Source organism: Bombina bombina, chromosome 6 (assembly GCF_027579735.1).
Source record: "Bombina bombina isolate aBomBom1 chromosome 6, aBomBom1.pri, whole genome shotgun sequence".
Classification (NCBI taxonomy): domain Eukaryota; kingdom Metazoa; phylum Chordata; class Amphibia; order Anura; family Bombinatoridae; genus Bombina; species Bombina bombina.
The window spans coordinates 1,113,012,609-1,113,036,073 of NC_069504.1; the positions used below are offsets into that span (position 1 = coordinate 1,113,012,609).

Consider the following 23,465-nt stretch of genomic DNA (forward strand, 5'->3'; position numbering starts at 1 on the left):
ACCACCATCCAGGACCTCCTGAGTTAAAAAAAACTTTAATAAAAAAGTAAAAGCAACATGTTTCTCAGCTACACGCTGTTTAATCAGGCTTTTATGTTTTGATTGAAGTGTTTATCACTATACACGTCTGTGGTTATGATTCTACCACTCATAGACTACTTCCCTCTCAGTAACTACACATACTTGCATAGAAGTTGCTGTTTGGACTCTGACATCCTTCAGTGGATTATTAAAGATTCAGGGTCTTTCGTGGCACTGTTCTGCAGCCCGTGGTGAGCTTGCCGGGCAGCTCAGAGGTACCAGATGATGATGTTAGCACTATTCTAGTGCTCTCTCACAAGTGAGTAGAGTCTTTTGTTATCTCATCAGATTGTACACTAGAGCTAGTGCATCATGAAAATCCAGAATGCAGCAACACAAGTATATATATAAATATATTTATTGCAACAAACATAGTGCAACGTTTCTGACACATTTAGTCCTTAATCATGCATGATTAAGGACTAATAGGTCCGAAACATTGCACTTTGTTGCACCTGATGAAATAAATATATTTACTCTTGTGCTGCTGCATTTTGGATTTTCGTTGTATTGAGGGCTTGTGGCGTGGAGCCTGGCTGCAAGCACATATGCACTGTTGCTGAATAACTCTATTTGCTACTGCACCATGAGGCACCTCATCTTCCTTGTGGTTTTTTAGATACATGCAGTTATTTGACTGCTCCGGAGCGCAGCCCTGGATAGAGCGGATCAGTTTTCCAGCCATATAATTACTTATATTGGCACACTATATATGATATCCCTTAGTATCTATATTTTAGTCTTTTATGCATTGTGTGTGTATAATATTATCTTTTATGGACTTCTATGAGTAAATTGCGCTAAGAATTTTTTGATAATTTAAGTTTAATGTTTTGATTTAGGGGACACCCCCTTGTTGTTTGGTTTATCCTCCATCTGAGAAGCAGCGTTTCACCAATACCGTACATATCAGCAACTGAAAGAAATTTACTTAATGTACAGTGAAGCTTATATTACACAACCACTTATCAGGACAAAGAGGACACACGGATTGCATGACTGGAAAGATAAAAATGGCAATTTCTTGTGGGTCATTTAGTAGGGATGTACGAATGTTTCTAAAAATTTGAAATTTAAAATGAATTTTGATACATTTGTTTGTTCGAATCGAATTTCGAATGTTTATATAACAATCTAACATTCTATTTTCAAATTTTCGTTTTCGAATTTTTCAATAAAATTTGAAAATATTTGTTCGAATAATAGAATGTTTAGCTATGTATTCATTCAATTTTGAAAAGTAATATTCGAAATTTGAATTTTACATTCGAATTTGAATGTAAGATTCAAATTCGAAATAGTATTTCTAGTCTACAACTGTGTTTAATAAATGTAAAATTCGAATTTGAATGCTACATTCGAATTCGAATGTCACATTCGAATTCGAAATAGTATTTCTAGTCTAATACAGTGGTTTTTAAATGTAATATTTGAATTTGAATGTCACATTCGAATTTGAGAAAGTATTTCTAGTTTACAACTGTGTTTAATAAATGTAATATTCAAATTTAAATGCTACATTCGAATTTGAATGTAACATTCGAATTCGAAATAGTATTTCTAGTCTAATACTGTGTATTATAAATGTAATATTCAAATTTGTTTTATGACAATCTAATTCGAAATAGTATTTCTAGTCTACAATTGTGTTTTATAAATGTAATATTCAAATTCGAATGTGACATTCGAAAACTGTAAATAACATTCGATAATATAATTTTTAAGAATATTTGTTCTTATCAACATTCTATTATGTAAATCACATTTCTACAATAACATTTGTTCTAATAATCGAATTCAAACACATTTGCCCATTCCTATCATTTAGGCCTTAGGTTCTATATAGTGTGAGAATCCTCATTCGCTAGTGTCTCTTTGTCATAGCAAATTGTTTTGCTACTCTTGGTATCTCCCAGTCTTGTTATGTGCCTGCCTGCTAGCACTTCTGTCTTTCTTCATGTTATCATGTGACACGCGCTCCTTATCACGCCATTATTCCCTCTTCATGTCACTTCCTTTCTCTCTGACTGCCTCTTTTACATCCCCTGTCAATGTCTCTTCCTCAATGACTCCATCTCTCACATTCTCCCTCATTAATGCCTTCTCACTCCTTCAGTATTTTTGCTGTCTCTCAATGAAATTAAAAAAACAAACATTTATTAAAAAAGTGTAATTAAATAAAATATTTTTTTAAAGGGTTTGTGCAGTGTCTCTGTATGACGTTGTGTGCGTTTTGGTCTAAAAAAACTGCTTCCAGGATGGTGTGCCACCATGAAACAGGCTATTTTAACTTTGTTGTTATCTAGCTGACCACTTCTCACATTGGCGTATGATACATTTTAAATTATTTGAGAAATTATTATTCCAGATGTTCTTTTCACATAAGACGTAAAGATTGCCTAGCTGTGTGCAAGGTCTGTGCATGTAGCGTGGGCTGAACAAAATCTCTTGTTTATGGAAGTAATTGCTAATGACAAGTAAGAAGTTATACTTTTGCTTTAATGCTGAGTAATCTAGAAACTTTTTCCTCACTAAATAACCAAAAGTTTAGTGAGGGGCAAAATGTAATTAAAATCACTCCTTAATATACTTAAAGGGACATTAAACACAAAATAAATGCTAGAAAGAATGATGCATCAAAAGAAAGGATTAGTCTGAGAATAACATATAGATGTATTTTTTTTTAAAAAAAAATCATTAGTTGTTTAACAAAATATATATATTGACAAAATAAGTGTAAAGTTTTAGTGTCTATAAAACAATGGGAGCTGCCATGTTGTAACTTAGGTTACCTTCTCTGCTGTGGCCAATTAGAGACAGTTATAAATAGGTCACTAGAGTGTGCAGCCAATGGCTGTGTAGAATATAACAATGTTCTGCACTTCCATTTCTAACAGGAATGGAAAAAGCTCATAATTTCAGATTGGAATTACAGGAAAAGGAAACAAAATAATGTATATTGCAGACTGTTTTATAGATAGATAGATGATCAATATATATGATCCATCATTTTATATTGCCATCTAAAGTGTTTAATGTCCTACAAAGCTATTCTGAAAATGAAGGAGGCTTGGTATAGCTGTGTACATGTGGCCAATCGTAATCAATATTAGAAAACAATTATTTGCTCCAATTCTTCCTTTAGAAGATGTAGAATACATAAAATTTACATAAAATGCAATATATTTGCTTTACAACTTTTTATTATTTGGCCCTGATACAACCTTGGATAAAATATTATTTGGGAATAATTCAAAAGGTTTCAAAAGCTTTGTAATCAGATATAAGATGATTTACTAAACTTCTTATGTAGAAAAAAATATGTACGATGTGGGTCCATTTAAATACTAAGCTTTCTCCCTGTGCTTTACGGTGATTGCACTGTGTGATCTTTAATTGGATAATTACTTAGCAGTCTTTCTATCTCCTGAAAATGTCTGTGTAATTAATGTTGTGATTCCTTCTTTTAGACATTGATGAATGCAGCTTAAACAATGGTAGCTGTGATTCTGGTTGTATTAATACATTGGGAAGCTATGAATGTGTCTGTCCGCCTGGGAAGAGACTTCACTGGAATAAAAGAGACTGTATAGGTAAGCAGGAATCTACCTTTCATTTTGTAACTAAAGTGTAATTTACTGACATCGATTCTATCCAATTCTACACTAGTTCTACCTCCTCATTAAATATATATGGTGTAAACTGTGCAATACACAATGCAACATTGGTTTGAATAGAAATATGAGCAATACAGATCACTATCATTCTGGGTGTGGGGGTGCTTTATACAAAGGGTAGCTCATTCTAATATGTGTTTTTTTATTTTTTTACAGCTCATCTTCTTATGGTGTGTAATATAGAGAGCTAATATAAAACCACTAAATCAATGCTTTAACTCTTAATTTTCTTATTTCTCATTTAAAAATAACAAGCAGGATTACGAGTGGAGCGCTATTTAACGCTCCCGCTCTAGCGTTAATTGAGCTAGAAGTAAACTTTTTGGGCGCATCGGGTTGCACTCGTATTATAAGTTGAAAGTAAACAGTTTTCACTTGCGCTCTAACCCAACGAGTGCAAAAAGCCGAAGTTAGAATATCGTATGCACTTTCACTTATTCCCCCGATCGATGTCAATGGTGGAGAAAACACCCACTCTCGCACAAACCCAATCGCATATTCTAATGTGCCCTGACCCAGCATTAAAATATGAATATTTCACATTCCAATGTTCTTAACATAGCAGAATATGTTCTATTTATGCATAAATACATATTTCTATATACAGTATATCTGATGTTTTTTGGTACAATATATGTATAGATGATTATATATACAGGGCTCAAATTTTAAAGCCCTAAGCTACTAGCCAGCTCAAAATGTTACTTGCCACTTTTGATCCTGCCCACACCACACCCACTACCCCCTCTCTTTGCATATGTTTAGCGAATGTGAAACACCTTATTGTGCAGTACTTTTTTAATATTGTTTTTGAAATATATAACACAAATTAAATAATGCTACAAACAGTAATATATTAACAAAGATAAGTGCATAGCAGTTAGCAACATCAACTAGGGTTCTGGGGAAGACAACATCTGGACAGAAAAAGGAAGTTGTTAAACTGAGAGAGTGCAGTGATTGTTTACATTAATGTGAGGTCAAAGCCGACCTGGAAAAATTGTCTCATCTATCTTTCTCCACTCCCTCCTCTCTTCATTCACTCTTTTTACCTCCTCCCTTCTCTCAGGCCATATCTTCTCTTTACATTTTTTTTTCTCTCCTCTATCATATCTCTTTGGGGGGGTTTTCTCTCCACTCTCACTTAACACTTTATTTTCTCCAACATTGGTGTGTCCGGTCCACGGCGTCATCCTTACTTGTGGTAATATCTCTTCCCCAACAGGAAATGGCAAAGAGTCCCAGCAAAAGCTGGCCATATAGTCCCTCCTAGGCTCCGCCCACCCCAGTCATTCTCTTTGCCGTTGCACAGGCAACATCTCCACGGAGATGGTTAAGAGTATGTGGTGTTTTAGTTGTAGTTTTTTATTCTACTATCAAGAGTTTGTTATTTTAAAATAGTGCTGGTATGTACTATTTACTCTGAAACAGAAAAAGATGAAGAGTTCTGTTTGTGAGAGGAAGATGATTTTAGCAGACAGTAACTAAAATCGTGTGCTGTTTCCACATAGGACTGTTGAGATGAAGTAACTTCAGTTGGGGGAAACAGTTAGCAGACTTTCTTTCATGTAATTAGCAAGAGTCCATGAGCTAGTGACGTATGGGATATACATTCCTACCAGGAGGGGCAAAGTTTCCCAAACCTTAAAATGCCTATAAATACACCCCTCACCACACCCACAATTCAGTTTTACAAACTTTGCCTCCTATGGAGGTGGTGAAGTAAGTTTGTGCTAGATTCTACGTTGATATGCGCTCCGCAGCAAGTTGGAGCCCGGTTTTCCTCTCAGCGTGCAGTGAATGTCAGAGGGATGTGAGGAGAGTATTGCCTATTTGAATGCAGTGATCTCCTTCTACGGGGTCTATTTCATAGGTTCTCTGTTATCGGTCGTAGAGATTCATCTCTTACCTCCCTTTTCAACAAAAAGAGTGTCCACAGCACCAAGTAAATGAAAAGAGGTTTATTCTGGTACAAACATTAAAACATGCTCCCTTTTCAGATCGACGATATACTCTTATTTATATACCATTACCTCTGCTGATTCTCGTTTCAGTACTGGTTTGGCTTTCTACAAACATGTAGATGAGTGTCCTGGGGTAAGTAAATCTTATTTTCTGTGACACTCTAAGCTATGGTTGGGCACTTTGTTTATAAAGTTCTAAATATATGTATTCAAACATTTATTTGCCTTGACTCAGAATGTTCAACATTCCTTATTTTCAGACAGTCAGTTTCATATTTGGGATAATGCATTTGAATCAATCATTTTTTTCTTACCTTAAAAAATTTGACTTTTTTTCCCTGTGGGCTGTTAGGCTCGCGGGGGCTGAAAATGCTTCATTTTATTGCGTCATTCTTGGCGCTGACTTTTTTGGCGCAAAAAATCTTTTCTGTTTCCGGCGTCATACGTGTCGCCGGAAGTTGCGTCATTTTTTACGTCCTTTTGCGGCAAAAATGTCGGCGTTCCGGATGTGGCGTCATTTTTGGCGCCAAAAGCATTTAGGCGCCAAATAATGTGGGCGTCTTGTTTGGCGCTAAAAAAAAAAATATGGGCGTCGCTTTTGTCTCCACATTATTTAAGTCTCATTATTTATTGCTTCTGGTTGCTAGAAGCTTGTTCACTGGCATTTTTTTCCCATTCCTGAAACTGTCATTTAAGGAATTTGATCAATTTTGCTTTATATGTTGTTTTTTCTATTACATATTGCAAGATGTTCCACGTTGCAACTGAGTCAGAAGATACTTCAGGAAAATCACTGCCCGGTGCTGGAGCTACCAAGCTAAGTGTATCTGCTATAAATTTTTGGTATCTGTTTCTCCAGCTGTTGTTTGTATTGCATGTCATGACAAACTTATTAATGCAGATAAAATTTCCTTTAGTACTGTTATATTACCTGTTGCTGTTCTGTCAACATCTAATTTTCAGAGTGTTCCTGATAAACATAAGAGATTTTATTTTTTAAATCCATTTAGAAGGCTATGTCTGTTATTTCTCCTTCTAGTTTACATAAGTCTTTTAAAACTTCTCTTTTTTCAGATGAATTTTTAAATGAACATCATCATTCTGATACTGATAATGGTTCTTCTGGTTCAGAGGTTTCTGTCTCAGAGGTTGATGCTGATAAATCTTTGTATTTGTTCAAGATGGAATTTATTCGTTCTTTATTTAAAGAAGTATTAATTGCTTTAGAAATAGAGGATTCTGGTCCTCTTGATACTAAATCTAAACGTTTAAATAAGGTTTTTAAATCTCCTGTAGTTATTCCAGAAGTGTTTAATCTCCCTGATGCTATTTCTGAAGTAATTTCCAGGGAATGGAACAATTTGGGTAATTCTTTTACTCCTTCTAAACGTTTAAGCAATTATATCCTGTGCCATCTGACAGATAAGAGTTTTTTGGGACAAAATCCCTAAGGTTATGGGGCTGTCTCTACTCCTGCTAAATGTACTACTATTCCTACGGCAGATAGTACTTCATTTAAGGATCCTTTAGATAGGAAAATTGAATCCTTTCTAAGAAAAGCTTACTTATGTTCAGGTAATCTTCTTAGACCTGCTATATTTTTAGCGGATGTTGCTGCAGCTTCAACTTTTTATTTAGAAGTTTTAGCGCAACAAGTAACAGATCATAATTTTATAGCATTATTATTATTCTATAACATGCTAATAATTTTATTGGTGATACCATCTTTTGATATCATTAGAGTTGATGTCAGGTATATGTCTCTAGCTATTTTAGCTAGAAAAGCTTTATGGATTAAACTTGGAATGCTGATATGTCTTCTAAGTCAACTTTGCTTTCCCTTTCTTTCCAGGGTAATAAATTATTATCTCAACTGTTTCTGGAAGGAAGGGAACTTTTTTACCAAAGGATAAAAAAACCTGAGGTAAATTTAGGTTTAATAATCATTTTTCGTTCTTTTCCTCACAACAAGGAACAAAAGCCTGATCCTTCATCCTCAGGAGCGGTATCAGTTTGGAAACTATTTCCAGTTTGGAATATATCCAAGCCTTATAGAAACCTATAGCCAGCTCCTAAGTACCCATGAAGGTGCGGCCCTTATTCCAGTTCAGCTGGTATGGGGCAGATTACGTTTTCTTCAAAGAAATTTGGATCAATTCCGTTCTCAATCTCTGGTTTCAGAACATTGTTTCAGAAAGGTACAGAATTGGCTTCAAGTTAAGGCCTCCTGCTAAGAGATTTTTTTCTTTCCCGTGTCCCAGTTAACACAGCAAAGGCTCAGCATTTCTGAAATGTGTTTCAGATCTAGAGTTGGCTGGAGTAATTATGCCAGTTCCAGTTCTGGAACAGGGGCTGGGGTTTTATTTTATCTCTTCATTGTACCAAAGAAGGTCAATTCCTTCAGACAAGTTCCGGATCTATCAATATTGAATCGTTATGTAAGGATACCAACATTCAAGATGGTTACTGTAGGACTATCCTGCCTTTTGTTTAGCAAGGGCATTATATGTCTACAATAGATTTACAGGATGTGTATCTGCATATTCCGATTCATCCAGATCACTTTTAGTGTCTGAGATTCTCTTTTTAGACAAGCATTACCAGTTTTGTGGCTCTACCGTTTGGCCTAGCCTCAGTTCCAAGAATTTTTTTCAAAGGTTCTCGGTGCCCTTCTTTCTGTAATCAGAGAACAGAGTTTTGGTATTTCCTTATTTGGACGATATTTTGGTACTTGCTCAGTCTTCTCATTTTCGAAGAATCTCATACGAATCGACTTGTGTTGTTTCTTCAAGTTCATGGTTGGAGGATCAATTTACCAATCAGTTCATTGATTCCTCAGACAAGGGTAACCGTTTTAGGTTTCTAGATAGATTCAGTGTCTATGACTCTGTCCTTGTCAGACAAGAGAAGTTTAACATTGATATCAGCTTGTCAAAACCTTCAGTCACAATCATTCCCTTTGGTAGCCTTATGCATGGAAATTTTAGGTCTTAGGACTGCCGCATCAGATGCGATCTCCTTTGCTCCTTTTCACAGGCGACCTCTTCAGCTCTGTATGCTGAACCAATGGTGCAGGGATTACTCAAAGATATCTCAATTAATATCTTTAAACCGATTATACGACACTCTCTGACATGGTGAACAGATCACCATCGTTTAGTTCAGGGGGCTTCTTTGTTCTTCCGACCTGGACTATAATCTCAACAGATGCAAGTCTTACAGGTTGGGGAGCTGTGTGGGGGTATCTGACGGCACAAGGGGTTTGGGAATCTCAGGAGGTGAGATTTCCGATCAATATTTTGGAACTCCGTGCAATTTTCAGAGCTCTTCAGTCTTGGCCTTTTCTGAAGAGAGAGTTGTTCATTTGTTTTCAGATAGACAATGTCACAACTGTGGCATACATCAATCATCAAGGAGGGACTCACAGTCCTCTGGCTATGAAAGAAGTATCTCGAATTTTGGTTTGGGCGGAATCCAGCTCCTGTCTAATCTCTGCGGTTCATATCCCAGGTATGGACAATTGGAAAGCGGATTATCTCAGTCGCCAAACGTTGCACCTGGGCGAATGGTCTTCACCCAGAGGTATTTCCTCAGATTGTTCAAATGTGGGAATTCCCAGAAATAGATCTGATGGCTTCTCATCTAAACAAGAAACTTACCTGGTATCTGTCCGGATCCCGGGATCCTCGGGCGGAGGCAGTGGATGCATTATCTCTTCCTTACAAGTGTCATCCTGCCTATATCTTTCCGCCTCTAGTTCTTCTTCCAAGGGTATTCTCCAATATTCTAAAGGAATGCTCATTTGTCCTGCTGGTAGCTCCAGCATGGCCTCACAGGTTTTGGTATGCGGATCTTGTCCGGATGGCCTCTTGCCAGCTGTGGACTCTTCCGTTAAGACCAGTCTTTCTGTCTCAAGGTTCTTTTTTCCATCAGGATCTCAAAACCTTAATTTTAAGGTATGGAGTTTGAACGCTTGATTCTTGGTCAAAGAGGTTTCTCTGACTCTGTGATTGATACTATGTGACAGGCTCGTAAATCTGTATCTAGAGAGATATATTATAGAGTCTGGAAGACTTATTTTTCTTCAGGATGGTTTAGATAAAGGTTTGTCCGCAAGTTCCTTGAAAGACAAATCTCTGCTCTTTCTGTTCTTTTTCACAGAAGGATTGCTAATCTTCCTGATATTCATTGTTTTATACAACCTTTGGTTCGTATATAACCTGTCATTAAGTCAATTTCTCCTCCTTGGAGTTTGAATTTGGTTCTGGGGGCTCTTCAAGCTCCTCCGTTTGAACCTATGCATTCATTGGGCATTAAATTACTTTCTTGGAAAGTTTTGTTCCTTTTGACAAACTCTTCTGCCAGAAGAGTTTCTGAATTATCTGCTCTTTCTTGTGAGTCTCCTTTTCTGATTTTTCATCAGGATAAGGCGGTGTTGCGAACTTCTTTTGAATTTTTACCTAAAGTTGTGAATTCCAACAACATTAGTAGAGACATTGTGGTTCCTTCATTATGTCCTAATCCTAAGAATTCTAAGGAGAAATCGTTGCATTCTTTGGATGTTGTTAGAGCTTTGAAATATTATGTTGAAGCTACTAAGTCTTTCCGAAAGACTTCTAGTTTATTTGTTATCTTTTCCGGTTCTAGAAAAGGCCAGAAAGCTTCTGCCATTTCTTTGGCATCTTGGTTGAAATCTTTAATTCATCTTGCCTATGTTGAGTCGGGTAAAACTCCGCCTCAGAGGATTACTGCTCATTTTACTAGGTCAGTTTCTACTTCCTGGGCGTTTAGGAATGAAGCTTCGGTTGATCAGATTTGCAAAGCAGCAACTTGGTCCTCTTTGCATACTTTTACTAAATTCTACCATTTTGATGTATTTTCTTCTTCTGAAGCAGTTTTTGGTAGAAAAGTACTTCAGGCAGCGGTTTCAGTTTGAATCTTCTGCTTATGTTTTTCATTAAACTTTATTTTGGGTGTGGATTATTTTCAGCAGGAATTGGCTGTCTTTATTTTATCCCTCCCTCTCTAGTGACTCTTGTGTGGAAAGATCCACATCTTGGGTAATCATTATCCCATACGTCACTAGCTCATGGACTCTTGCTAATTACATGAAAGAAAACATAATTTATGTAAGAACTTACCTGATAAATTCATTTCTTTCATATTAGCAAGAGTCCATGAGGCCCGCCCTTTTTTTGTGGTGGTTATGATTTTTGTATAAAGCACAATTATTCCAATTCCTTATTTTTTATGCTTTCGCACTTTCTTATCACCCCACTTCTTGGCTATTCATTAAACTGAATTGTGGGTGTGGTGAGGGGTGTATTTATAGGCATTTTAAGGTTTGGGAAACTTTGCCCCTCCTGGTAGGAATGTATATCCCATACGTCACTAGCTCATGGACTCTTGCTAATATGAAAGAAATGAATTTATCAGGTAAGTTCTTACATAAATTATGTTTTTTCTGCTTAAGGTATGACTAGCCATATTTCTAACAAGACTGTGTAATGCTGGAAGGCTGTCATTTCCCCTCATGGGGACCGGTAAGCCATTTTCTTAGTCTCAAACAGAATAAAGGGCTTAATATGGGCTATAAAACTGGTGGACACTTTTATGGGCAAAATCGATTGCTTTATTTGGGCATTTTATACATGTTTATGCTTGTAATTCACACTTATAAGCTTGGGGAACGTTTTTTAATGTCAGGCACTGTGTTAGACACCTTCCCAGTTGTAGGCTGAGCCTCATTTTCGCGGCATTACTGTCCAGTTACTTTTTGAGAGCAAGACATGCAGATGCATGTGTGAGGATCCTAAAGTAGTTGGAAAAGTTCCTAGAAGGCTTCATTTGGTATCGTATTCCCCCCTGGGTTTGGTAAAGTCGCAGCAAAGGCTGTAGCTGGGACTGTAGAGGGGTTAAAACTGTAACCGGCTCTGGTTTCTTTATTTTAAGGGTTAAAGCTTTGAAAATTGTTGTGCAATACTTTGAATGCTTTAAGACACTGTGGTGAAAATTTGGTAATTTTTGAACAATTCCTTCATACTTTTTCACATATTCAGTAATAAAGTGTGCACTGTTTAAAATTTAAAGAGACAGTAACGTTTTTGTTTTAAAACGTTTTTTTGTACTTTATTGACAAGTTTAAGCCTGTTTAACATGTCTGCACCTTCAGATAAGCTATGTTCTATATGTATGAAAGTCAATGTGTCTCCCCCTTCAAAATTGTGTGATATTTGTGCCATAGCGTCCAAACAAAGTAAGGACAGTACTGCCACAGATAATAAAGTTGCCCAAGATGATTCCTCAGATGAAGGGAGTAGACATGGTTCTACATCATCTCCTTCTGTGTCTATACCAGTTTTGCCCACGCAGGAGGCCCCTAGTACTTCTAGCGCGCCAATGCTTATTACTATGCAACAATTGACGGCTGTAATGGATAACTCCATAGCAAATATTTTATCCAAAATGCCTGCATATCAGAGAAAGCGCGATTGCTCTGTTTTAAATACTGAAGAGCAGGAGGGCGCTGATGATAATTGCTCTGTCATACCCTCACACTAATCTGAAGGGGCCATGAGGGAGGTTTTGTCAGATGGGGAAATTTCAGATTCAGGTAGAATTTCTCAACAGGCTGAACCTGATGTTGTGACATTTAAATTTAAATTAGAGCATCTCCGCGCACTGCTTAAGGAGGTGTTATCTACTCTGGATGATTGTGACAACCTGGTCATTCCAGAAAAATTATGCAAGATGGACAAGTTCCTAGAGGTTCCGGTGCACCCCGACGCTTTTCCTATACCCAAGCGGGTGGCGGACATAGTGAATAAGGAGTGGGAGAAGCCCGGCATACCTTTTGTCCCCCCTCCTATATTTAAAAAATTATTTCCTATGGTCGACCCCAGAAAGGACTTATGGCAGACAGTCCCTAAGGTCGAGGGGGCAGTTTCTACTCTAACAAGCGTAATACTATCCCTATCGAGGATAATTGTGCTTTCAAAGATCCTATGGATAAAAAATTGGAGGGTTTGATTAAAAAGATTTTTGTACAGCAAGGTTACCTCCTGCAATCCATTTCATGCATTGTTCCTGTCACTACAGCAGCGTGGTTCTGGTTCGAGGAACTAGAAAAGTCGCTCAGTAGAGAGACTCCGTATGAGGAGGTTATGGACAGAGTTCACGCACTCAAGTTGGCTAATTCTTTTATTTTAGATGCCGCTTTGCAATTAGCTAGATTAGCGGCGAAAAATTCAGGGTTTGCAATTGTGGCGCGCAGAGCGCTTTGGCTAAAGTCTTGGTCAGCAGATGTATCTTCCAAGACAAAATTGCTTAATATCCCCTTCAAGGGTAAAACTCTCTTTGGGCCAGAATTGAAAGAGATTATTTCTGACATCACTGGGGGAAAGGACCACGCCCTTCCACAAGATAGGCCTTTCAAAGCCAAGAATAAGTCTAATTTTCGTTCCTTTCGCAATTTCAGGAACGGACCGACCTCTAACTCTGCATCCTCTAAACAAGAGGGTAACGCTTCACAAACCAAACCAGCCTGGAAAACGATGCAAGGCTGGAACAAGGGTAAGCAGGCCAAGAAGCCTGCTGCTGCTAACAAAACAGCATGAAGGAGTAGCCCCCGATCCGGGACCGGATCTAGTAGGGGGCAGACTCTCTCTCTTTGCTCAGGCTTGGGCAAGAGATGTTCAGGATCCCTGGACGCTAGAAATAGTTTCTCAGGGTTATCTTCTGGAATTCAAGGAACTACCCCCAAGGGGAAGGTTCCACATGTCTCACTTATCCTCAAACCAAATAAAGAGACAGGCATTCTTACATTGTGTAGAAGACCTGTTAAAGATGGGAGTGATACACCCAGTTCCAATGGCGGAACAAGGAATGGGATTTTATTCAAATCTGTTCGTAGTTCCCAAAAAAGAGGGAACCTTCAGACCAATTCTGGATTTAAAAATCCTAAACAAATTTCTCAGAGTACCATCATTCAAAATGGAAACCATTCGAACGATTCTACCTACAATCCAGGAAGGTCAATTTATGACTACCGTGGATCTAAAGGATGCGTATCTACATATTCCTATCCACAAAGAACATCATCAGTTCCTAAGGTTCACCTTTCTGGACAAACATTACCAGTTTGTGGCCCTCCCATTCGGGTTAGCCACTGCTCCAAGGATTTTCACAAAGGTACTCGGGTCCCTTCTAGCGTTTCTAAGACCGAGGGGCATTGCAGTAGTACCATAATTGGACGACATTCTAATACAAGCGTCGTCTCTTTCAAAGGCAAAGGCTCATACAGACATCGTTCTGGCCTTTCTCAGATCTCACGGATGGAAGGTGAACATAGAAAAAAGTTCCCTGTCTCCGTCGACAAGAGTTCCCTTCTTGGGAACAATAATAGATTCTTTAGAAATGAGGATATTCCTGACAGAAGTCAGAAAGTCAAAACTTCTAAATGCTTGTCAAGTTCTTCATTCTATTCCTCGTCCTTCCGTAGCTCAGTGCATGGAAGTAGTAGGGTTGATGGTTGCAGCAATGGACATAGTTCCCTTTGCGCGAATTCATCTAAGACCATTACAACTGTGCATGCTGAAACAGTGGAATGGGGACTATACAGACTTGTCTCCAGTGATTCAAGTAGATCAGAAGACCAGAGATTCACTCCGTTGGTGGCTAACCCTGGACCACCTATCCCAGGGAATGAGCTTCCGCAGACCAGAGTGGGTCATCGTCACGACCGACGCCAGTCTAGTGGGCTGGGGCGCGGTCTGGGAATCCCTGAAAGCTCAGGGACTATGGTCTCGGGAAGAGTCTCTTCTCCCGATAAACATTCTGGAACTGAGAGCGATATTCAATGCTCTCAGGGCTTGGCCTCCACTAGCAAAGGCCAGATTCATAAGATTCCAATCAGACAACATGACGACTGTTGCTTATATCAATCATCAGGGGGGAACAAGGAGTTCCCTGGCGATGAAAGAAGTGACCAAAATAATACAATGGGCGGAGGATCACTCCTGCCACCTATCTGCGATCCACATCCCAGGTGTGGAAAACTGTGAAGCGGATTACCTGAGTCGTCAGACATTCCATCCGGGGGAGTGGGAACTCCACACGGAGATCTTTGCCCAGTTGACTCAATTATGGGGCATTCCAGACATGGATCTGATGGCGTCTCGTCAGAACTTCAAGGTTCCTTGCTACGGGTCCAGATCCAGGGATCCCAAGGCGACTCTAGTGGATGCACTAGTAGCGCCTTGGACCTTCCACCTAGCCTATGTGTTTCCACCGTTTCCTCTCATTCCCAGGCTGGTAGCCAGGATCAAGCAGGAGAGGGCCTCTGTGATGTTGATAGCTCCTGCGTGGCCACGCAGGACTTGGTATGCAGACCTGGTGAATATGTCATCGTTCCACCATGGAAGCTACCTTTGAGACAGGATCTTCTTGTACAGGGTCAATTCGAACATCCAAATCTGGTCTCCCTCCAGCTGACGGCTTGGAAATTGAATGCTTGATTCTATCAAAGCGTGGGTTTTCAGATTCTGTGATAGATACTCTAGTTCAAGCCAGAAAACCGGTAACTAGAAAAATTTACCATAAAATATGGAAAAGATATATCTGCTGGTGTGAATCCAAGGGATTCTTATGGAATAAGATCAAAATTCCTAAGATCCTTTCCTTTCTACAAGAAGGTTTGGATAAAGGATTATCAGCGAGTTCTCTAAAGGGACAGATTTCTGCTTTATCTGTCTTATTACACAAACGACTGGCAGCTGTGCCAGATGTTCAAGCATTTGTTCAGGCTCTGGTTAGGATCAAGCCTGTTTACAGACCTTTGACTCCTCCCTGGAGTTTAAATCTAGTTCTTTCAGTTCTTCAAGGGGTTCCGTTTGAACCTCTACATTCCATAGATATTAAGTTGTTATCTTGGAAAGTTTTGTTTTTGGTTGCTATTTCTTCTGCTAGAAGAGTTTCTGAGTTATCTGCTCTGCAGTGCTCTCCGCCCTATCTGGTGTTCCATGCAGATAAGGTGGTTTTGCGTACTAAGCCTGGTTTTCTTCCAAAGGTTGTTTCTAACAAAAATATTAACCAGGAGATAGTTGTACCTTCTTTGTGTCCGAATCCAGTTTCAAAGAAGGAACGTTTGTTACACAATTTGGACGTAGTCCGTGCTCTAAAATTTTATTTAGAAGCTACAAAAGATTTCAGACAAACATCTTCTCTGTTTGTCGTCTATTCTGGTAAAAGGAGAGGTCAAAAAGCGACTTCTACCTCTCTTTCCTTTTGGCTTAAAAGCATCATCCGATTGGCTTACGAGACTGCTGGACGGCAGCCTCCTGAAAGAATCACAGCTCACTCCACTAGGGCTGTGGCTTCCACATGGGCCTTCACGAACGAGGCTTCTGTTGATCAGATATGTAAGGCAGCGACTTGGTCTTCACTGCACACTTTTGCCAAATTTTACAAATTTTATACTTTTGCTTCTTCGGAGGCTATTTTTGGGAGAAAGGTTTTGCAAGCCGTGGTGCCTTCCGTTTAGGTAACCTGATTTGCTCCCTCCCTTCATCCGTGTCCTAAAGCTTTGGTATTGGTTCCCACAAGTAAGGATGACGCCATGGACCGGACACACCAATGTTGGAGAAAACAGAATTTATGCTTACCTGATAAATTACTTTCTCCAACGGTGTGTCCGGTCCACGGCCCACCCTGGTTTTTTAATCAGGTTTGATTAATTATTTTCTCTAACTACAGTCACCACGGCGCCCTATAGTTTCTCCTGTTTTTTCCTCCTGTCCGTTGGTCGAATGACTGGGGTGGGCGGAGCCTAGGAGGGACTATATGGCCAGCTTTTGCTGGAACTCTTTGCCATTTCCTGTTGGGGAAGAGATATTCCCACAAGTAAGGATGACGCCGTGGACCGGACACACCGTTGGAGAAAGTAATTTATCAGGTAAGCATAAATTCTGTTTTTCTCCACTTTCACTTTTCCTCTCCAATCTCTCACTCTCTCTCTCTGCCCTGTTTACCCTCTCAGAAGTCGCAGTCTAAGCACTAATGGGGTTTCTATAGCCCTAGAGGAATATCATATCCTTGCACTTTCATGGATATATAATATCTCTTAAGATAATATTTGTAGATGGGAGCCCAACATTCACTCAGTAACTTTCACTCGCAACTGTTAAAATTACACTTGTCAATAGCTAGTGGGCTAGTGGAAATTTTGAGTCCTGATATATAGGTATAGATATATACAGATATATAGGAATATCTATTTAGAAATGCATAGAACATATTCTGCTATGTGCAGAACATTGGAATTTGACATATTTACAGTAAATACACAGTTAAACACTTTATTAAATATAAATATTGCATAAATATGTTTTTACATGGTTTCAGCTACTTAACTACAAAGGGCTGCAATGCATTTATATACTGCATATGTCTATATATATATATATATATATATATATATATATATATATATATATATATATATATATATATGTGTCTATATGTGTACATATGTATTTGTGGTTATACTGTATGTGTATATATGTCTGTAAATGCATATATACACATATAAATACATATATACACATAGCTATAAACATACAAATACATATTTAGACATATGTATGTATTTAAATCCCTTTGCAGCCTTTTTTTTCTAACATCTGAGACCTCATATCTTTGAGCTCTTATAACTTTAGTTTACAATATTTTTTTAATAAGGGCATTCCCACTGTTCTATCCTTTCCTATCTGTTCCCTTCATGACTAACTCCCATTCCAACTGTTCTATCTTTTCCTGTCTGTTCCCTTCATGGCTAACTCCCATTCCCACTGTTCTATCCTTTCCTATCTGTTCCCTTCATGACTAACTCCCATTCCAACTGTTCTATCTTTTCCTGTCTGTTCCCTTCATGGCTAACTCCCATTCCTACTGTTCTATCCTTTCCTGTCTGTTCCCTTCATGGCTAACTCCCATTCCTACTGTTCTATCCTTTCCTGTCTGTTCCCTTCATGGCTATCTCCCATTCCCACTGTTCTATCCTTTCCTGTCTGTCCCCTTCATGGCTATCTCCCATTCCCACTGTTCTATCCTTTCCTGTCTGTCCCCTTCATGGCTAACTCCCATTCCCACTGTTCTGTCCTTTCCTGTCTGTTCCCTTCATGGCTAACTCCCATTCCCACTGTTCTATCCTTTCCTGTCTGTTCCCTTCATGGCTAACTCCCATTCCTACTGTTCTATCCTTTCCTTTCTGTTCCCTTTCATGGCTAACTCCCATTCCCACTGTTCTATCCTTTCCTGTCTGTTCCCTTCATGGCTAACTCCCATTCCTACTGTTCTATCCTTTCCTTTCTGTTCCCTTTCATGGCTAACTCCCATTCCCACTGTTCTATCCTTTCCTGTCTGTTCCCTTCATGGCTAACTCCCATTCCCACTGTTCTGACCTTTCCTGTCTGTTCCCTTCATGGCTAACTCCCATTCCCACTGTTCTATCCTTTCCTGTCTGTTCCCTTCATGGCTAACTCCCATTCCTACTGTTCTGCCCTTTCCTGTCTGTTCCCTTCATGGCTAACTCCCATTCCTACTGTTTTATTCTTTCCTGTCTGTTCCCTTCATGGCTAACTCCAATTCCTACTGTTCTGTCCTTTCCTGTCTGTTCCCTTCATGGCTAACTCCCATTCCTACTGTTTTATTCTTTCCTGTCTGTCCCCTTCATGGCTAACTCCCATTCCTACTGTTCTGCCCTTTCCTGTCTGTTCCCTTCATGGCTAACTCCCATTCCTACTGTTCTGCCCTTTCCTGTCTGTTCCCTTCATGGCTAACTCCCATTCCTACTGTTCTGCCCTTTCCTTTCTGTCCCCTTCATGGCTAACTCCCATTCCCACTGTTTTATCCTTTCCTGTCTGTTCCCTTCATGGCTAACTCCCATTCCTACTGTTCTATTCTTTCCTGTCTGTTCCCTTCATGGCTAACTCCCATTCCTACTGTTCTATCCTTTCCTGTCTGTTCCCTTCATGGCTAACTCCCATTCCTACTGTTCTATTCTTTCCTGTCTGTTCCCTTCATGGCTAACTCCCATTCCTACTGTTCTATCCTTTCCTGTCTGTCCCCTTCATGGCTAACTCCCATTCCTACTGTTCTGCCCTTTCCTGTCTGTTCCCTTCATGGCTATCTCCCATTCCCACTGTTCTGCCCTTTCCTATCTGTTCCCTTCATGGCTAACTCCCATTCCTACTGTTCTATCCTTTCCTGTCTGTTCCCTTCATGGCTAACTCCCATTCCTATTGTTCTATCCTTTCCTGTCTGTCCCCTTCATGGCTAACTCTCATTCCCACTGTTCTGCCCTTTCCTATCTGTTCCCTTCATGGCTAACTCCCATTCCTACTGTTCTATCCTTTCCTGTCCTTATTTATTTAATTCATTCCCCTTTTCTAGTTTTCGGCGCACAGTTTTCTTTCCTCTTTTTTTCCCTTTATAGCTTTATGACTTGTGATTCCTGCGTCCCTTTCTATGCAAATATTCCATAGGATAAAGGACACATTTAGTACTAGGATAAGATCTGATGATGGTTTTAAAGGACAGCAGGGTCCCAAAAATGTTGAAAGAAAGTTATGCAGTATGGCTTTTTGAATGACTAGATATATACACGCACATACTGTAGATACACACTGTACTTTAGGGATTGGTATATTGAAATTTAACAACTGATTTATCTACAAAAATTTCCTAGACTGTAATGGTGAAGTTTGTTGGAAAAATATTAAAGGGACATTAAACACTTTGAGATGGTAGTATAAAATTGATTTTGTCCCCTTTTACTGTAATTCCATTCTGAAATTGGGAGCTTTTTCGTTCCTGTTAGAAATAGAAGTGCAGAACACTGTTATATTCTACACAGCCATTGGCTGCACACTCTAGTGACCTATTTATAACTGTCCCTAATTGGCCATGGCAGAGTAGGTAACCAAAGTTACAAAGTATAAAAAAGTGAAAAAATCAGATGCGCCTATACTGTGAGTGATCAATATGCCAAACTCAATACATATAAACTCTATTAAAAATCCCTAAATAATAAAAGAAATATGTACTGTTGCTAGGAGTGTTATATACTATACCCTAGATAAATAACAAATAATATGTGGACTACTTTGTAAAGTAATTATCAAGCTAAATACAATGCAAGGTGTCAAAGTGGGTAAACACCCTTATAAAAAATTACATACATGACCACATACAAGTGCAAAAAAATAAAATAAAAAGATCAAGTAAGACCTTGACAGTCCACACTATATCAAGAGATGTAAATGTCCCCCAGGCAGCAATACGTCTTCCAATTGCTTGATGGCCAAACAAACTATACGAATCTAGAGGAACAAAAAGAGAAGAGGCGCCAAATAGTGTGTATCATCCAGACATTCAGGCAGCGCAACCCCCATATGACATTTACTCACAGGATCCAAAGCACTTGATAAGTGCCACAAACGCCTTCTGGACCATCAACAGCTGTCCAGATCGCTGAGCATAAACGTCATCTCCAGGTATGCAGCTAATCAGAGAAAAACAAAAGGTGCACCGCAATAGTGTATATCAGTGGGTACAGGAACCACACATACAATGATAGTACCATACTTACAAGATGCAGAGCACTTGATAAGTGCCACAAACGCCTTCTGGACAATTTACAGCTTTCCAGTACACTGGGCTTGCTAGATCCTCCCGATACCAATAACCGTTTTCAAGCAGCGTCCACAAGTGCGACTGATTACCACAGTAGAATGGCTGGTTCTCAAAGTCCCAACAAAAACAGTAGTGGTAACTCAATTAAAAATTATGAAAAAGAGATTTAAAATAAGCCGTGATTAATATTTGTATAAGATTTATTATTTATTGATTTATAATCAACTTTCTGATTTATATTTTTTAATATCCTGGTGTTACATTAATTTGCTAAAGAGAACTTTACGTTTTGGTTCTTTTTTAAAAAAAAAGAAAAATAAATGTTGAATGTTCAGCAGACATTAACCATTCTTTTATTATGAGCTAATACAGCCAGCAATTGTTATTGTTAACAAATGTGCTGTAATATTTGCCCATCCCTCCTGCTCATTTCACAGCCCATATGATGATCTCTTTTACTGAGACTCATAGTATAGACAGTGTTTATAAATGGTTCATGTAACTCACATAATTCAATATGAAATATCAAGCTTTTAAAGCCATCAGCTATATTAAATTAACCAAGCCCAGCTGATTGTAAATATCATTTTTTTTCTGCTGACTATGGTGCTTATAGGGATAATAAACCTTTATTTTATTTAATGATTCAGATAGAGCATGCAATATTAAATAACATTTGAATTTACTCATATTATCAATTTTTCTTTGTTCTTGTGGCTATCTTTATTTGAAAAACAAGAATGAAAGCTTAGGAGCTGGCCCATTTTATGTCCAGCACCTGGGTAACGCTTGCTGATTGGTGGGTAAATGTATCCACCAATCAGCAAGCGCTATCCAGAGTGCTTAACCAAAAATAGGTTGGCTCCTAAGCTTTCATTTCTGCTTTTTCAAATAAAGATACGAAGAGAACTAAGGAAAATTAATATTAGGAGTAAATTAGAAAGTTGCTTAAAATTGCCTGCTCTATCTGAATCATGAAAGAAAAAACAAATATGGGTTTAGTATCCCTTTAATCACTATATCTTCTCTCACCCTAGCCAGTGCTCACTAGTGATATACCCCTTCTATAGGGGGTGGTGTTTGACAGAAAATAGTGCTCTCCTGTTATCACGTTAACGTATCCCTTTCAATCTTCTCTAACTCCCTGGACTCTGTAGTGCTTGCCCAGTACTGAGGCACTTCAGCTCGGGTTTCTTCATCTGGATGTATTGTTCATTAACAGGTTAAAGCTTGGTGGGCCTCTGTGCCTTTTACTTACATGCGTGTTGCATTTGGCTACATTCCCAAATGTTAGGATTCTTTGACTAGTTGATAAGATAGGTACCTGCATGTTTTACCTCACTCCATGCATGTGTACATACTCAGGGTGCCTTGTTAGGCTTGGATATGTGTGCTGCATTACTTATGGCCAAGAACCACTGATCTTTGAATCCTCTCTGGGCACCAGGCAGTACCTTCCTGCCGCTTGCGCCACTCTTCATTGCAATAAGTAGCGTAGCTTTTGAAGGAGCTGTTCCCATCGCTGATGGAAGAACTTTTTCAGCTGTTTGCCCAAATTATTTTTTAGTCGCATTAGGCCTTCTCAATAATTGACAATTTCTCATTTGATTTGGCAATGCTTTATTTGACATATTCTTGTTAGGTGCTTTATGTATTTTTCTTTACCAAGATCAACATGTTTATTATTTACATATCCCCTGCTAGATGTTCCTTTAACCAATCTTTCCGGGGAAAAAATACTTTTTCTTCATATAGTAGTACATTTTGGTTGTAATAAAAATAGTAAAATTTTAGAAGGGGTTTGTTGTTCTTTTGCTATAGAGGGACATATTAATTGCTATGTTTTTCTAGGGTTTTGGATAAAAAATAATTAAAATATGGAAGAGTTAATTTACTCAAGTCAGAAGTTAATCTTCCTAGGAAAAAACTTTAAAAACATTGAAGTTTCAGATACAATTTTGCAATTAACCAGGTTGCTGCCAAACAGATTATTGGAATAACGAAGGACTTCTATAAAGATGCTGTGTAATTTGGCATCTACAATTTGTGTTGTCAAGTTGGGAAAATAAAGAATGTGCGCACTTTAACAGCAACTTAAATATTGGTTTGCCACAAAGATATCCTTTTCGTATTATGTGTTGGACTGGTGACTTCAGGGTCACAATTTCAGTTGAAGGACTCTTCTTTTTGCAGACCTCTTGTGAGTTCAGGTGACGAACACAAGCTATTTTGACTAAGGGACAACTTATAGAGCATAATATCATCAAAGAAGATGGATTCTGAAATAGTCAGTTACACTCAAACATTCTGAGGAAAATACGTCTAAGGGAAATCAATACAGAAACTCATACTTGACAGGATGGTGATTACATTCCAAAATAGAATAAAAAATTGTACTGTACTAAAGAAACTGTAGCCAGATGCGCAGAAACCCAACTAAGGGCTAGATTACAAGTGGATCGCTAAATTATCGCGCCTGTTTGTGGGTGCACGATAATAAACCAGGCATTACAAGTGGCTGGTTATTGCTACCTCGAGCTTGCGGTAGCAATTAGCGCTTATAAAATTAACCAGAGATCAGATCTCTGGTTAATTTTAAAAATGTGCCCCAAATGCCCCCAAAATACAGCCTATTGTATTTTATTTAAAAATAAAGATAGCGGCAGCTTTATTTTTCATTAAAATGACTGCACTAGACAGCATTTTGGGTCTAAAGTTTGTGAGAGTGGGGTGTTAGAACAAAAATGGCACTGAAAAGGGCCTTTACATTGCGGTCAATGGGAACTGTGTGTTCCCAGTAAATATATATGTATATGCTTATATACTGTATATTTATGTGTAACTGGATCAAGATGAATTTTAATTAGGGAAACACAAGGAAACATCAAAGAACTAGATTATAATTTTTCAATAAAAACATATTTGAGTTTCAGTAACTGGACACAAGCGATAGGAAGAGAATATAGGATGCGGTTCTATGGAACACTTTTTAATTGGGTCTCCAGTAATTCATTAACATATAACATGGGTTGGAAATGAATAAGCATAGTAT

The 23,465-nt window shown here is 38.6% G+C and overlaps 1 protein-coding gene across 2 annotated transcripts in view; it reads left to right on the forward strand.

The window, feature by feature from the left end:
- Nucleotides 1-23,465, forward strand: part of SCUBE1 (signal peptide, CUB domain and EGF like domain containing 1) — a 703,286-nt gene that overhangs the window by 600,604 nt on the left and 79,217 nt on the right. For both annotated transcript variants that reach the window (XM_053719054.1, XM_053719055.1), the window contains one exon: nucleotides 3,552-3,674. In XM_053719054.1, the coding sequence (XP_053575029.1) occupies nucleotides 3,552-3,674 (123 nt within the window). The remainder of the gene's footprint in view (nucleotides 1-3,551; nucleotides 3,675-23,465) is intronic.